The 17,482-nt window shown below is 34.6% G+C and overlaps 2 protein-coding genes across 5 annotated transcripts in view; both read right to left on the bottom strand.

Moving 5' to 3' along the window:
- Positions 1 to 6,992, bottom strand: part of LOC107057861 (calmodulin-binding transcription activator 1-like) — a 10,502-nt gene extending 3,510 nt beyond the window's left edge. For 2 of the 3 annotated variants that reach the window (XM_015302922.1, XM_015302923.1), the window contains exons 1-3: positions 6,766 to 6,992; positions 6,573 to 6,688; positions 4,483 to 4,539 (exon numbers count right to left, since the gene is read on the bottom strand). In XM_015302922.1, coding sequence (XP_015158408.1) covers positions 4,483 to 4,539; positions 6,573 to 6,688; positions 6,766 to 6,877 — 285 coding nt within the window. In that variant the 5' untranslated portion in view covers positions 6,878 to 6,992. The remainder of the gene's footprint in view (positions 1 to 4,482; positions 4,540 to 6,572; positions 6,689 to 6,765) is intronic. The other variant, XR_001471598.1, reaches the window with a different exon arrangement.
- A 451-nt stretch (positions 6,993 to 7,443) lies between these two features.
- Positions 7,444 to 8,023, bottom strand: LOC107057860 (sister-chromatid cohesion protein 3-like). 2 transcript variants are annotated; one of them, XR_001471597.1, is made up of 3 exons: positions 7,896 to 8,023; positions 7,587 to 7,787; positions 7,444 to 7,507 (listed from the first exon to the last, which is right to left on the bottom strand). XR_001471597.1 is itself a non-coding variant. In XM_015302921.1 (2 exons), exons 1-2 carry the CDS (start codon positions 8,016 to 8,018, stop codon positions 7,632 to 7,634), a joined length of 279 nt encoding a protein of 92 aa, XP_015158407.1. In that variant the 5' UTR covers positions 8,019 to 8,023; the 3' UTR covers positions 7,514 to 7,631. The 2 variants fall into 2 exon arrangements, 1 of the variants encoding a protein (XP_015158407.1); XM_015302921.1 differs by lacking the exon at positions 7,444 to 7,507 and having other exon boundaries at positions 7,514 to 7,787.
- Between the last annotated feature and the right edge of the window lie 9,459 nt (positions 8,024 to 17,482).

The raw sequence follows: 17,482 nt of genomic DNA, 5'->3' as shown, positions 1-17,482 counted from the left end.
ATGGAACCGTCAAAACAACCTCCTCTATTACCTTGTCCTCTGTATTAAATCTACCGAAGTTGGCCTTCAATTTGATTTCTGTGAGTAAACTTACTAGAGATCTTAATTGTTATGTTTCGTTCTTTCCTAATCATTGCTTGTTTCGTGATCTTGCGACGCATAAGGTTATTGGTAAAGGACATGTAATTGATGGTCTATATATCCTTGATGAATATGAGTCTCGATTTGTTGCATGCTCAAGTGTCTTGTCTCCATTTGAAGCACATTGTCGATTAGGACACCCTTCTTTACCTTTATTAAAAGAAGTTATGTCCCCAGTTTCAAAATGTTCCTTCTTTGGAGTGAATCATGCCGATTTGCAAAACATCGTCGCATCACATTAGGTCCAAGGGTTAATAAACGAGTTGAATCAGCTTTTGAGTTAATTCATTCTGATGTTTGGGGACCATGTCCGGTTGTTTCCAAAACTGGACATAAATATTTTGTCACTGTTGTGGATGATTTCTCTTGGATGACTTGGATTTATTTTATGAAAAGTCGCTCTGAAGTGTTTACTCACTTTTGTGCCTTTTATGCTGAAGTCAAAACTCAATTCAATGCTTCTGTGCATATTTTAAGGAGTGATAATGCAAAAGAATACATGTCAGAGTTGTTTCAATCCTACATGAGACAACACGGTATCCTCCATCAGTCATCTTCTAACATACACTTTCTCAAAATGGAGTTGCTGAGAGGAAGATTAGACATCTAGTTGAGACAGACCGAGCACTTTTGTTCCAAATGAAAGTTCCTAAACAATTTTGGGCCGATGCAGTCTCTACGGCTTGTTTTCTGATTAATCGCATGACATCAACAGTGCTTGTTGGTAATATGCCTTACAGTGTTCTTTTTCCAAACAAGTCTTTATTTCCGATGGAACCAAACGTATTTTGAAGTACATGTTATGTTCAAGATGTACGTCCATCTGTTACTATGTTGGACCCTAAGGCATTGAAGTGTGTTTTCTTGGGTTATTCTCGTCTTCAAAAGGGGTATCGATGTTATTCTACTGAACTTGGCAAATATCTGGTGTCGAATGATATGGTATTTTCAGAGATTACACCATTTTTCTATTCTCTTCCTAAAATTACAAGTCAAGGGGAGGAAGATGAGTGGTTAGTTTATCATGTTACTCGTGTTATGGAATCAAGTGATGCTATTCTTCCATCTCCTAATGACTCTATTGAGCACCACTCGACTACTGTGCCACCAATACATGTTCCAGCAACACCACCAATTGTTCAAGTTTATTCAAGGAGACGAGAGACTGATGATACATGTCCTGCACCAAGTCCTCCATTTGATCCTCCAGAACAACTTGACCTCCCTATTGCTCTTCGTAAAGGTACAAGGACTTGCAAATCCACATATTCTATTGCTAACTTTGTTTCCTATGATCGCTTATCTCCTACATCTAGATCCTTGATTGCTTCTCTAGACTCTGTTTCTGTACCCAAAACAGTGAAGGAGGCTTTGCATCATCCTTGATGGTCAAATGTGATGCTTGAGGAAATACATGCATTAGAGGAAAATCACACATGGGATTTAGTGGATTTACCCATTGGGAAGAAACCAGTAGGATGTAAGTGGGTGTATGCCAAATGGTTCCGTGGCAAGACTTAATGCCAGGCTTGTCAGACTTATGGGTGGACTAGAGTCTGGACTGAAAATGAGCAAATGTGATCACTCTGTCTTCTACCGACAATCTAAAGTTGGCACTATCCTTCTTGTTGTATATGTTGATGACATTATCATCACATGAGGTGATTCTGAGGGGATCTCTTCCCTTAAGTCTTTCTTACATACTAAGTTTCATACGAAGGACTTGGGACAATTGAAATATTTTTTGGGAGTAGAAGTAAATAGAAGCAAGAAGGGAATTCTTCTATCTCAGAGAAAGTATGTTCTTGACCTACTTGCAAAAACTGGAAAATTGGTAGCCAAACCTTGCAGTACTCCAATGGTTCCCAATGTGCATCTCATGAAAGATGGCGACCCTTCTGATAATCCAGAGAGGTATAGAAGGATAGTTGGGAAGTTAAACTACCTCACAGTGACTCGTCCTGATATTGCCTTCGAAGTAAGTGTTGTAAGTCAATTCATGTCTACACCTACGGTCGAGCATTGGGCAGCTTTAGAACAGTATGTTACTTGAAAGGAGCTCCTGGACTTGGCATATTGTATAGCAATCACAACCATACTCATTGAGTGTTTTGCAGATGCTGATTGGGCTGGTTCCAAGATTAATAGAAGATCCACTACATGTTATTGTATCTTTGTTGGAGGAAACTTGGTAGCATGAAGGAGTAAGAAGCAAAGTGTTGTATCTCGATCCACTGCAGAATCTGAGTACAGAGTTATGTCACAGTCTACATGTGAAATTATGTGGATACATCATCTTTTAATTGAAATAGGGTTGAAGCATCATATGCCACAGTATACATGTGAAATTATGTGGATACATCATCTTTTAACTGAAATAGGGTTGAAGCATCATATGCCGGCAAAATGCTGGTGTGATAATCAAGTTGCTCTTCATATTACCTCAAACCCAGTGTATCATGAAAGAACTAAACATATTGAAGTTGACTGTCACTTCATTAGTGAGAAGATTCAAGAAATCTTGATCTCCACTAGCTACGTGAAGACAGGAGAGCAACTAGCCGATTTGCTTACAAAAGAGGTAAATGGAACTCCAGTCGATTACCTTTGCAACAAGTTGGGCATGGTTAATATCTATGTTCCAACTTGAGGGAGAGTGTTACAAAATGTATATAGACATCATTTTAGTAGTATACATAGGCATATTTTTAGCTAGTAGATCTGTAGGAATCCCTCATAATTAGCTAGCAGATTTGTAGGAATCCCTCTTTATTTTATTTCCTAAATTAGCACCTAGTATATTGTATTTATATCTTGCTTATCTATTGGAATAAGATATCTACTTCTATTCTATTACAAAAATCATAAAGAAACACCATACATTATCTTAAAGAAATGTGTAGAGCTTAAGCATTCAAACCCCCCCACCCCACCCCTCTCCACTTAAAAATATACAGATATTATTATTTAAATTTTGGTTGGGATTGCATTACACTCATGTTTGATTCATTCAAGTCAAAATAAGCTATGAGAGGTGAATTTTCAGGCGGCATACATTTCATCAGCTAATTACCAAACAAAAAGGGAAGTGCAATTACACAATATACACCTCAAGATGCTTATAAATGAATTTTCAGAATACATGTCGTCCTTCCAGAACTCCTAGACAGCAAATCAGTTTCGCATTTTGTTAACCAAAGCAAAAATAGAGGGTTGAGGTATTGTTTAACACACATCGTCCCAAAAAAATGGCAGAAAGGTTCAACCAGAATCTGAAATACACACCCCATATATAGGGCTCTAATGGCCATCTAACAAGCAAGTATAGATCAGGACTACATGCCTCCAAATTCTAATTTTAGTTTCGTTAATAATTAGAAAAAGCTATTTAAGGTATCGTACCTGCACATTACTCTCTTGCACTAGAATATCCTTCGCTTTCTCGCATAGTCCTTTTACCTACACAACAAGCACCTTTATCAGCCAATTCATTTATCACTAATACAAGAGGGGGAATAAAAAATGTGCACCATAATAAAAGAGCCACATGAAGCAAGTCATTAAATAAAAGCTTAACATAAGTGAAGAAGAACAAGCTCAAAATAAAACTAGTTCAGTAGAAGAACCAAAGTATTGATAAATACTTTCTTTGTTATAAGCTTATGCCCAGCTCTTTCCCTGTATACAAGTAATAATATATGCCACAATCTTGCATTCTCAAAATGGTAGCTTCCACTAGTTACCTTCTTGCCTGCTGAAGTTCATGTGAATGATCGTGAAAGCTCTTCAAATCTTATTTCACTGGAAAAAAAGTGATCCCATTCTATTTTTGCTTTCTTTTTTCAGAAGAGGATGGGGAAACCTATCTAAAACTCTGCAACAACCCACTACCATTCCTTTCATGGATTCCATTTCAACCAACTATTATTACGGAATTAGCATATTCAATTACAAGCTCATGAATGAAGAGAAATGACAACACCATAAAAAGACTAGATTATCCACTACAACTTAGTAAAAGATTGATTATACAATCGCAAGTAAATACACTCCTAACAGTTCGAGAGCACTAGGAAGTCAACTAGTGACCAAGGAGCAAAAATGGGTCGAAAGTGAATATGATATCACATTCAATTTGATTGAAGTCACAGATTCAATCAACAATTCTATACGACCGCACATTTCCTTCTCTTATGACCCCCACCATAATCAAAATTCCGAGAGTAGCCAAAACACGACTAGCACGTGAAGGAAGACAAGAATCCATTGATATGTCATATACAAATTCAAGTTCTTTTTAGTTTCGTTAATAATTAGAAAAAGCTATATAAGGTATCGTACCTGCACATTACTCTCTTGCACTAGAATATCCTTCGCTTTCTCGCACAGTCCTTTTACCTACACAACAAGAACCTTTATCAGTCAATTCATTTATCACTAATACAAGAGGGGGAATAAAAAATGTGCACCATAATAAAAGAGCCACATGAAGCAAGTCATTAAATAAAAGCCTAACATAAGTAAAGATGAATAAGCTCAAAATAAAACTAGTTCAGTAGAAGAACCAAAGTATTGATAAATACTTTCTTTATTATAAGCTTATGCCCAGCTCTTTCCCTGTATACAAGCTTCAGTAATAATATATGCCACAATCTTGCATTCTCAAAACGGTAGCTTCCACTAGTTACCTTCTTGCCTGCTGAAGTTCATGTGAATGATCGTGAAAGCTCTTCAAATCCTATTTCACTGGGAAAAAAGTGATCCCATTCTGTTTTTGCTTTCTTTTTTCAGAAGAGGATGGGGAAACCTATCTAAAACTCTGCAACAACCCACTACCATTCCTTTCATGGATTCCATTTCAACCAACTATTATTACGGAATTAGCATATTCAATTACAAGCTCATGAATGAAGAGAAATGACAACACCATAAAAAGACTAGAATATCCACTACAACTTAGTAAAAGATTGATTATACAATCGCAAGTAAATACACTCCTAACAGTTTGAGAGCACTAGGAAGTCAACTAGTGACCAAGGAGCAAAAATGGGTCGAAAGTGAATATGATATCACATTCAATTTGATTGAAGTCACAGATTCAATCAACAATTCTATACGACAGCACATTTCCATCTCTTATGACCCCCACCATAATCAGAATTCCGAGAGTAGCCAAAACACGACTAGCTCGTGAAGGAAAACAGGAATCCATTGATATGTCATATACAAATTCAAGTTCTTTTTATTTTAAGTAAACATGATCGTCTGCCTTACTACAATTAATAGGAAAATGATAATAAAGAACACTAAAATGAATTTTCCATGTTTTCCCTACATCCAAACAAAACAGAAACTGAATATTTCAAAATTTTGAAATCGAGTAACACAAATATATTACCTTTCTTAAGGACAATTAAAAGTAAAATGACAATTAGTGTATAGTGTACTACATGTTTGCCTCACTACAATTCTTAGAAAATAATACTAAAGAACAATAAAATGAACTTTTTCATGGTTTTCCTACCTCCACAACACATATGTTTCCCTTCTGAGGACAATTAGAAGTAAAAATGACAATTAATTGTACTGCATGTCTGCCTCACTACAATTCATTGGAAAATAATACCAAAGAACACTAAATCGAACTTTTTCATGTTCTCCCTACATCCAAAATTGACAAGAAACTGTAAATATTTCCAAGTCTAGAAATCAAATAACACATATATATATATGTTAGTTTCCCTTCTTCTAACCATCTAAATAATGAAGAACGTGTGGATCTGATCTGCATAAACTTGGAATGATACCAAGTTGAAAAAGAAAACCCATAAAGTTTCAACAAAACAACTCCTCAATCTGGAATTGAATCAAGAAAAGGGTACAATATTTAGGGAAAATACGCATCCAATAACAAAAAGAAAAAAAATGGTGTTGTTTCACTTGATTTACGCTAAAACCAAAGTAAAGTAACCTTATTATGAAAATATTACTACAACTTGGAGAGAACATTTAACATGGTCTCTTATTGGTGGTTCTTGACTTCCTTTAAAATTCAATTTGGTAATTTTATTTATCCAGAGGTGGAAACCAACTTTGCAAGCATAGGGCAACTATATTGGTATATTTCTCGTATAGAGTATTTTCCCCCACAATATCAATAAACTATTACACCCTCCCCCACCCAAAAAAAAAACCTAATTTCCTAAAAGTTGCTTTTAAGCAGTAAAGATATCAAAAAAAAATATGTCTGTGATAAACTAAATCATAGATAAAACCCGTAACTGTTAAACACAGGCAATCTCATGTTTTTACTAGAGATCTTGAAAAGAGCAATCAGAAAAACATAGACAACTCCACCGATATATACTAATTTACCAGCACCCTACAATAACATGATAAGAGCAAGTGAGCTTTAGGAAAATAGAGCATACCTTCATCTTTTCATTAGTTTCATTAACAGTTTCACCATCCTTCTTCTTCCTCCAATGATGACCATCTTTACAGAAATCTTGTTGTACTTTCCAATCAAATAGAAACATGGAACCACCTGAAACTGAAAAGCTATATTAGTTAAAACTTTAAAAAAAAGAAAAAGGAAAATCGCTTGGGCAGATAACGATGAACCTGGAGTTGGAGTGGGGGATGTTGATGTAAGATGTGCTACAGCTGCCACAAATTTAGAGAAAACATTGATTGACTGGGAGAGCAAAAACCACCTGGAATATTTAGTTGGCATTCACAAAGCTTCCAGAACTTTTGAAGAATGGATTTATCTGGAGAGTACCCTAAAGCTTCTAGCTCTGTGGATGCAAAGGTTGCTCTCCTGAACAGCCACCACTGTTCTGAAATGACACAACCTAGACCAAGAAAAACAACAAACTCAATCAATCAAAAGAGAACATAGAAGACACTAACAGGAGATAAGTGAACATAGAAGTTTGGAATAATGGCTACCATACATGCAAGTTGACTTGCACGAAGACCTTCCGGAGATTTCGTAGTCAGGAAGAACTCAAGTAATTCAAACAAGGCACTGCGCTTGGAGATGAAGGAAGATATAGATTGTTCCAGGACTGATCCAGAGTTTATGATAGAGTGTAGGCAAGAGCAAATATGCAGATGCATGTTCAGAAGCAGAAACCCAATAACCTGAATAGTAAGCCAAAGCAGTTGAGTATAGGTAAGACTACGAAAAAGAATTATTCAAATTACAGTATACCCACCTCGTCATCAATACTTCTGAAGTTTTTGAGAGTCTCTGCAAGATCTTTATGCAAACTTTCAATGGAAATTTGCCTTGACAGACAATTAAAGTTAATACAACCTTTTCAAGTTAAAAAAGCAGTGAATATTCATCATCACCATCCTGCAATAACAAAAATTGCACATTTGACCAAAACGCATCAATAAAACACAGTCCCCTTCAATTTGTTAATGGCACATACCGCAACTTCTTTTAATGCAGATTTAAGTTTGATAACAAGCTCATCTTAAATCCCCTTAAATTTGTTAAGGGCAAAGTCCTGTAGCTCCCCACAACTCAAAGTAGCACAGAAGTTCAGAGCTTTTACACGAGATCTAAGAGCTTCCTTTACACCATGCTTAAGGAATGCCTTTTTCTTCAGAAGGACAACAAATGTAAAATTCTGGAAAAGCAAAAGAAAACAACTTTTAGTTAACAGTTCAAAAAAAAATTACTTCATATTGGCAATCCCCTATATAGTTCATGATCGTAATAAGTTCCACAAACGCACCTGATCTTGTCTTTTAAGAGAATCGCGCTCAAGGTTGATATGAACAATGATTTCAAGTAGATGGTGAATTTTTGCTTTGTCAGACATAAATTTGTGAGGAAGTTGTGGATAATTCCTCATCATAGAAATGGTTAGATCACTCTTAGAAATTTCAAACACGTCCTGGATATTGCAACATAAGCATTCAAAAAATTCAGTATCCCGGAGTAGTATGGCTGAAATCTGAAAAACACCAATATAATTTGTCATTGACAAAGAACACTAAAGAAGGAACCTATCTAAAATAATCTAAACAAATATTGAACTTGAGGGGATACTCTATGAATTCAAAAAATCAAAACCACAGCATCTAGATACTCATTCTGCATACAAATTGAATGATGTCCCTACTGAGCAAACACAGTTATACATGAAAATAATCTGACTGCTCACTCTATTATCAAACTCCAAGTACAATAAAGCGTCTTAATGTTGTTAGAAAAATGTTAAAGATGGTAACATGATAATATACGAAAATGGCACCTCTTCCACTAAATAATACTAGTAAGTAATCTGGATGTATTTGACCAACTGACCTGATTTAAGACAAACATACAGTTCAAAAAAAATTGCAGCACAGTACAGATCTACCAGGTTGCAGAAATATTACCAACTTATTATTTCACAAGCACTTTCTTGGAATCCATTCTCAAGTGTAAACGGTGAAGTTTGAAGCAAAAATATAACATTTACTTAAGAGTATCAACAAGAAGAACTAAAGAACCTCACCTTTTGTGCTTTGGTGTAGTATTTCTTTTTATTATCACTAGCAGGAACAATCTTCTCCAAAACTGCCTTCCTAGTTGACGCAAAAAGTAGCCGAATTAGGTTTGTTGCATCTTCATCACTTAATTCAGCTGATAGCTCTTCTTCCAAGAGCATACACGGGATACGTTTCAATCCTGTAAAGACATAATTTTCAAGTGAATATTTTCTTCAACCACGGAACAAACTTAGGGATCCATGATAAGAAGAAGACCCTTCTTAAGTTTTTCGATGAGAAAATAGGAATATAGCTGTCAAATCAATAAAAATAGAAAATGCCTATAAAGGCAAGTTGTAGAAATTACTAGTCTAACCAAACTCCAGATAATTGTATTATAGCATTAATACTAAAAATCCACAGGGAAATACAGGACAAATTCAGAAATTATACAGTAACTTATTACGTCTTCCAAACAAAGTTGAGCCACTAGAAGACTAGGCTCACTGAAATTTGTAGGGAGATACTACTCTAACCAAAACTACATACTATTTTCATGTTGCAATGTAATGTCCACTCTACTCAGATGACTAACTCATTTGCAGCATATCCTCAAGTCCATAGAAATAATTGAAGACTATGACATACTTAAACTAGTAGATCAAATTTAGGATGAAAAGGGTGTGTGCTTGTATTGGTGGGAAAAATTATGAGATCCCTGCATCATGTGTTCCTCATTTTTTAAGGTACGTTATTTCTCTGTGGTTGTATCACCTAGAACATTTACATCTAAGCACAACTAGCATTTTAAAGCACAAGTGGAAGTAGCAGAGTAGTTCTCGTAAGTTGGAACACACTACTTGATTAATCACAAGAAGTGTGACAAAAATAGATCTTTCTATTAAATGAAATAAGAAGTGTTACCTGTATGACAGCCATCCACCAAGCTCTATCCTTTCACTGCCTAGTTCAAGTTTATCCCATCTGATCCATTGAGGGCAACCAGACTCTTCAGGTCCATAGGATCTTCTCAATTCCATATGCATGGAAATAAGGGCATCCATCATCAGTTTGGAAGCTTCTTCCGTTGCATATATCTGATGAGTACCCCAAAGCTTCTAGCTACGTGGATGATACAAGGGTTGCTTTCCTGAACAACCACTGTTCTGAAAAAAGAACACAACCTAGACCAAGAAAAACAACAAACTCAATTAACCAAAAGAGAACATAGAAGGCACTAACAGGAGATGAGTGAACATAAAATTTAGGAATAATGCTTACCCTACAGGCAAGTTGACTTGCACGAAGACCTTCCGAAGATTTAGTAGTCAGGAAGGACTCAAGTAGATCAAACAATGCACCGCGCTTGGAGATAAGGAAGATAAAGACTGTTGCAGAGTTTAAGATAGAGAGTAGCCTACAAACATGCAGATGAATGTTAAGAAGCAAAAATCCAATAACCTAAACAGTAAGCCAAAGAAGTTGAGTATTGGCAAAACTACAAAAAAAAGATGTTTAAGGTTTTAAGGGTGTTTTTAGGTTTAGTACTTTTAAAGGTGATTTTAGGCTTTAGGATTTCTTAGGCTTTAGGGTTTATTGGTGTTTCATAAGTCTTGGGGTTTCCCTAAGGTTTAAGGTTTAGTGTTTTAGATTTCTTAGATTAGGCTTTTAAAGGTGTTGATCTAATATGCTAATGATATGCCAACTCAAGGTTAGCTTGGGGTCACTCGTGATCCTAGGTCTCGTGTTACGTCAAGCAGGTAACATCGGGGAGTGACAAAAATAATGTATGAATAAAAGCCTCTAACTAACTAGAGATGCTGGGACAAGCCCCCAGCTAACCCTAGCAAAACTAAAACTAAAATGAAAGACTGAATATATAAACATGTAAATCGTCCTCGAAAAATGAGGACTCACCACTGATATTGCTGAATACGGATCGGGGACCGATCTACGCGTGATCTGAATGCTGAGGACCTGAACCTATATCAAGAGAAGAGGTAGTGTAGAGTATGTATCAGCAGTTGAAAGATTCTAAGCATTCATGACATGACAAAACTGAACAAATATATATAACTTAACAGAGCATATTGAAGAATAATATAATCTGAACATGATGAATAAGAGTTTAGGTTTTTGTTTAAGGGATTTTAGGTTAGGGTTTAGAGCTTAAGTTTTACTAAAAAAATTTAGGTCAAGAGTTGTTTTTAATCTAGGATTGATAAAGCTTTTTTAGGATCATTATTGTTTTTACGATATATGAGTTCTATTGGCTTAGGACTTAGGGTTTTAGATTAAGGATTTTTTTAAGGGTTTTTAAGGTTTGTTTTTGGAATTTTTAGTTTTAGGGTTTTAAAGGTTTTTATTGTTTAGCTCTTCTTAGGATTTGTTAGGGTTTAAGGATTCTTAGAGTTTCATAAGGCTTAGGGTTGGGGGTTTATCCCTAAGGTTTAGGGTTTCGGTTTCTTAGGGTTTGAGTTGAACATTTAAGGTCTCCTAGGTTTTTTTTGGGTCATTCAGGGTGTACAGTTTAGTGTTTTAGGTTTAGGGTTTTTCTAGAATAGGGTTTAGGTTTGTTAGGTTTAAGATTTTTTAGGTTTAGAGTTTGAAAAAAAAATGGTTGTTTTTTAATGTTTATATTTTCTTAGGATTTAGGATTTCTTAGGGTTTAGGGCTTCATAGAGTTTCATAAGGCTTAGGGTTGGGGGTTTATCCCTAAGGTTTAGGGTTTCGGTTTCTTAGGGTTTGAGTTGAACATTTAAGGTCTCCTAGGTTTTTTTTGGGTCATTCAGGGTGTACAGTTTAGTGTTTTAGGTTTAGGGTTTTTCTAGAATAGGGTTTAGGTTTGTTAGGTTTAAGATTTTTTAGGTTTAGAGTTTGAAAAAAAAATGGTTGTTTTTTAATGTTTATATTTTCTTAGGATTTAGGATTTCTTAGGGTTTAGGGCTTCATAGAGTTTCATAAGGCTTAGGGTTGGGGGTTTATCCCTAAGGTTTAGGGTTTCGGTTTCTTAGGGTTTGAGTTGAACATTTAAGGTCTCCTAGGTTTTTTTTGGGTCATTCAGGGTGTACAGTTTAGTGTTTTAGGTTTAGGGTTTTTCTAGAATAGGGTTTAGGTTTGTTAGGTTTAAGATTTTTTAGAGGTTTTCTAGGGTTAGAGTTTATAAAAATAAATTTATTATTTTCTAGGGTTCTGGTTTTCTTAGTGCTTTTTTGGGTTTAGTGTTTGGGGTTTTCTTAGGGTTAGGGTTTTGGGCTTATGATTTTTAAGGGTTTAGGGTTCAAGGTTTAGAGTTTGGGACTGAGGGTTCTTTAGGTTTACGGGTTTAAAAGTTTTTTTTTTTTAGGTTTTTTAGGATTTAGTTTTTCTTAGTGATTTTTATGGTTTAGGATTTCTTAGTGATTTTTTTGGGTTTAGGGTTTAGGATCTTAGGTTTTGGGGTATTATGGTTTATAAGGGTTTAAGGTTTAGAGTTTCTTAGGGTTTCTTCGTTTAGGTTTTAGGGATTCGGATTTTAGGTTAAGTGTTTTTAGAGTTTATGGTTTTTTTAGGTTTATGATTTTTATGATTAAGGTTTTTAAATGTTTTAGGGTTTCTTAGTTTCTTTTAAGAATTTGGATTTCTTAAGATTTAGGATTACGTAAGCCTAATATATTTTGGTTTTTTTATAGGGATTATGGTTTTAAAGGGATTATTTTTTCCTCGGGTATTATAGTTTTCGGTGTTTAAATGGATTTTAAGGTGTAGGATTTCTTAGGATTCCATATGGTTTGGGGTTTAAGGTTTAGCCCTATGATTTGGAGTTAAGGATTTAGAGTTTCTTAGGGTATATTATTTAGCGTTTTAGGTTTTCTTAGGGTTTTGGTTTTTTTAAGGGGTTTTTAGGATTTAGGGTTTTGGGATTAAGATTTTCTAGGGTTTTATTAGGTTTAGAGGAATTTTTAGGTTTAGGGTTTTAAGGTGTTTAGGATTTTTATGGTTTGTTAACGATTAAGAGGTTCTTAGAACTTACGAATTTTATAGGGTTTTTAAGGGTTTGCGGTTTTTAAAAGTTTAGGGTTTTAACAGTTTTTTAGGATTTTTTTTTATCTCTTAAAGTTTAGCACTAAGGTGTAGGGTTTCTTTGGGTATAAGGTCTACGTTTTTATTTAAGGGTTTTTAAGGTTTAGGGCTTAACTTTTTGTTGAATGTTTTAGGTTTAGAGTGTTTTTAGGTTTAGGATTTTGAAAGTGGTTTTCAAGATTGTTATGGTTTCCTACGGTTTAGGGGTTCTTAGGGCTTAGAATTTCTTTTGGTTAAGGGCTTAGGATTTTAAATTTAGGGTTTTTAGGGGTTACGGGTTTTAAGCGTGTTTTTAGGTTTATTATTTTTAAAGGTGTTTTTAGGCTTTAGGATTTCTTAGTGTTTCACAAGTCTTGAGGTTTAGGGGTTTCCCTAAGGTTTATGGTTTAGTGTTTCTTAGGGTTTAGGATTTTAAAAGGGGTTTTCATGATTGTTATGATTTCTTACGATTTAGGGGTTTAGGGCTTAGAATTTCTTTTGGTTAAGGGCTTAGGATTTTAAATTTTGGGTTTTTAGGGTTACGGGACTTTAAGGGTGTTTTTAGGTTTAGTACTTTTAAAGGTGATTTTAGGCTTTAGGATTTCTTAGGCTTTAGGGTTTGTTGGTGTTTCATAAGTCTTGGGGTTTCCCTAAGGTTTAGGGTTTAGTGTTTCTTAGGATTTAGGGTTTCTTAAGGGTTTTAGATTTCTTAGATTAGGCTTTTAAAGGTGTTGATCTAATATGCATATCATATGCCAACTCAAGGTTAGCTTGCGGTAACTTATGATCCTAGGTTTCGTGTTACGTCAAGCGGGTAACCTCGGGGAGTGACAAAAACAATGTATAACTCTAGCAAAACTGAAACTAAAATGAAAGACTGAATATAAAAACATGTAAATCGTCCTCGAAAAATGAGGACTCACCACGGATATTGCTGAATACGGTTCGGGAACCGATCTTTGTGTGATCTGAATGCTGAGTACCTGAACCTACATCAAGAGAAGAGGTAACATAGAGTATGCATCATTAGTTGAAAGATTCTGAGAATGCATGACATGACAAAGCTGAACAAATATATATAACTTAACAGAGCATATTGAAGAATAATATAATCTGAACATGATGAATAAGAGTTTAGGTTTTTGTTTAAGGGATTTTAGGTTAGGGTTTAGAGCTTAAGTTTTTCTAAAATATTTTAGGTCAAGAGTTGTTTTCAATTTAGGATTGATAAAGATTTTTTAGGATCATTATTTTTTTTACGATATATGAGTTCTAACGGCTTAGGACTTAGGGTTTTAGATTAAGGAATTTTTTAGGGTTTTTAAGGTTTGTTTTTGGAATTTTAGTTTTAGGGTTTTAAAGGTTTTTATTGTTTAACTCTTCTTAGGATTTGCTAGGGTTTAGGGCTTCTCAGAGTTTCATAAGGCTTAAGGTTGGGGGTTTATCCCTACGGTTTAGGGTTTAAGTTTCTTAGGGTTTGAGTTTAACATTTAAGGTATCCTAGGTTTTCTTTGGGTCATTTAGGGTGTAGGTGTTTAGGGTTTAATGTTTTAGGTTTACGATATTTCTACGGTTTAGGGTTTAGGTTTGTTAGGTTTAAGATTTTTTAGGTTTAGAGTTTTTACTGTTTTTTGTTGTTGTTTTGTAATGTTTATATTTTTAAGGATTTAGGATTTCTTAGGGTTTAGGGCTTCTTATAGTTTCAGAAGGCTTAGGGTTGGGGTTTATCCCTAAGGTTTAGTGTTTAGGTTTCTTAGGGTTTGAGTTGAACATTTAAGGTCTCCTAGGTTTTTTTTGGGTCATTCAGGGTGTAGTGTTTAGTGTTTTAGGTTTAGAGTTTTTCTAGAATAGGGTTTAGGTTTGTTAGGTTTAACATTTTTTTTAGAGGTTTTCTAGGGTTAGAGTTTATAAAAATTAATTTATTGTTTTCTAGGGTTTTGGTTTTCTTAGTGCTTTTTTGGGTTTAGGGTTTGGGGTTTTCTTAGGGTTAGGGTTTTGGGCTTATGATTTTTAAGGGTTTAGGGTTCAAGGTTTAGAGTTTGGGATTTAGGGTTCTTTAGGTTTATGGGTTTTAAAGTTTTTTTTTTTTAGACTTTTTAGGGTTTAGTTTTTCTTAGTGATTTTTAGGGTTTAGGATTTCTTAGTGATTTTTAGGGGTTCTTAAGGCTTAGGGTTTCTTTGGGTTAAGGGCTTAGGATTTTAAATTTAGGGTTTTTAGGTGTTACGGGTTTTAAGGGTGTTTTTAGGCTTTAGTATTTTTTAAGGAGGTTTTTTAGGCTTTAGGATTTCTTAGGCAAAGGGTTTGTTGGTGTTTCATAAGTTTTGGTGTTTCCCTAAGGTTTAGGGTTTAGTGTTTCTTAGGGTTTAGGGTTTCTTAGGGGTTTTAGATTTATTAGATTAGGCGTTTAAATGTGTTGATCTAATATGCTTATGATATGCCAAATCAAAGTTAGCTTGGGGTCACTCGTACTTCTAGGTCTCGTGTTACCTCAAGCGGCTAACCTCAGGGAGTGACAAAAACAATGTATGAATAAAAGTCTCTAACTAAGTAGAGATGCTGGGACAAGCCCCCAGCTAACTCTAGCAAAACTGAAACTAAAATGAAAGACTGAATATTAAAACATGTAAATCGTCATCGAAAAATGAGGACCCACCACTGATATTGCTGAATACGAATCGGGAACCGATCTCCGCATGATCTAAATGCTGAGGACCTGAACCTACATCAAGAGTAGAGGTAGCGTAGAGTATGTATCAGCAGTTGAAAGATTCTGAGCATGTATGACATGACAAAGCTAAACAAATATATATTATTTAACAAAGCATATATAAGAATAATATAATCTGAACATGATGAATAAAAGTTTAGGGTTTTGTTTAAGGGATTTTAGGTTAGGGTTTAGTGCTTAAGTTATTCTAAAAAATTTTAGGTCAAGAGTTGTTTTCAGTTTAGGATTGATAAAGATTTTTTAGGATCATTATTGTTTTTACGATATATGAGTTCTAACGGCTTAGGACTTAGGGTTTTAGATTAACGAATTTTTTTAGGGTTTTTAATGTTTGTTTTTGGAATTTTTAGTTTTAGGGTTTTAAAGGTTTTTATTGTTTAGCTCTTCTTAGGATTTCTTAGGGTTTAGGGTTTCTTAGAATTTCATAAGGCCTAGGGCTGGGGGTTTATCCCTAAGGTTTAGGGTTTGAGTTTAACATTTAAGGTCTCCTAGGTTTTTTTTGGGTCATTTAGGGTGTAGGTGTTTAGGGTTTAGTGTTTTAGGTTTAGGGTTTTTCTACGGTTAAGGGTTTTGGTTTGTTAGGTCTAAGATTTTTTAGGTTTAGAGTTTTTAATGTTTTTTTTGTTGTTTTTTAATGTTTATATTTTCTTAGGATTTAGGATTTCTTAGGGTTTAGGGCTTCTTAGAGTTTCATAAGGCTTAGGGTTGGGGGTTTATCCCTAAGGTTTAGGGTTTGAGTTTAACATTTAAGGTCTCCTAGGTTTTTTTTTGGGTCATTTAGGGTCTAGGGGCTTAGGGTTTAGTGTTTTAGGTTTAGGAGTTTTCTATGGTTTAGGGTTTTAGATTTGTTAAGTTTAAGATTTTTTAGGTTTAGAGTTTGTAATGTTTTTTTTGTTGTTTTTTAATGTTTATATTTTCTTAGGATTTAGGATTTCTTAGGGTTTAGGGCTTCTTAGAGTTTCATAAGGCTTAGGGTTGGGGGTTTATCCCTTAGCTTTAGGGTTTAGGTTACTTAGGGTTTGAGTTGAACATTTAAGGTCTCCTAGGTTTTTTTTGGGTCATTCAGGTTGTAGGGTTTAGTGTTTTAGGTTTAGGGTTTTTATAGAATAGGGTTTAGGTTTGTTAGGTTTAAGATTTTTTAGAGGTTTTCTAGGTTAGAGTTTATAAAAATAAATTTATTGTTTTCTAAGGTTTTGGGTTTCTTAGTGCTTTTTTGTATTAGGGTTTTGGGTTTTCTTAGGGTTAGGGTTTTGGGCTTATGATTTTTAAGGGTTTAGGGTTCAAGGTTTTAGAGTTTTGGGGATTTAGTGTTCTTTAGGTTTAGGGGTTTTAAAGTTTTTTTTTTTTTAAGGTTTTTTAGGGTTTAGTTTTTCTTAGAGATTTTTAGGGTTTAGGATTTCTTAGTGATTTTTGAGGGTTTAGGGTTTAGGATCTTAGGTTTTAGAGTATTAGGGTTTATAAGGGTTTAAGGTTTAGAATTTCTTAGGGTATTTTCGTTTAGGTTTTAGGGATTCGGATTTTAGGTTAAGTGCTTTTTAGAGTTTATGATTTTTTTTAGGTTTATGATTTTTATGATTAAGGTTTTTAAATGTTTTAGGGCTTTTTAGGTTTTTTTAAGAATTTTGATTTCTTAAGATTTCGAAATACGTAAGCCTAATATATTTAGGGTTTTTTCTAGGGCTTATGGTTTTAAAGTGATTTTTTTCCTCGAGTATTATAGTTTTAGGTGTTTAAATGGATTTTAGGGTGTAGGATTTCTTAGGATTCCATATGGTTTGGGGTTTAAGGTTTAGCCCTATGATTTAGAGTTAAGGATTTAGAGTTTCTTAGGGTATATTATTTAGCGTTTAGGATTTCTTAGGGTTTGGTTTTTTTAAGGGTTTTTAGGATTTAGGGTTTTGGACTTAAGATTTTCTAGGGTTTTATTAGGTTTAGAAGATTTTTTAGGGTTTTAAGGTGTTTAGGATTTTTATGGTTTGTTAACGATTAAGGGGTTCTTAGATCGTACGGATTTTATAGGGTTTTTAGGGTTTACGGTTTTTAAAAGTGTTTTAGGGCTTTTTTTTTATTTCTTA

This window comes from Solanum tuberosum, unplaced genomic scaffold, assembly GCF_000226075.1.
Source record: "Solanum tuberosum cultivar DM 1-3 516 R44 unplaced genomic scaffold, SolTub_3.0 scf00390, whole genome shotgun sequence".
Lineage (NCBI taxonomy): Eukaryota > Viridiplantae > Streptophyta > Magnoliopsida > Solanales > Solanaceae > Solanum > Solanum tuberosum.
The sequence above is the reverse complement of the archived record's forward strand: the minus strand, read 5'-3'. Positions and strand labels throughout refer to the sequence as shown.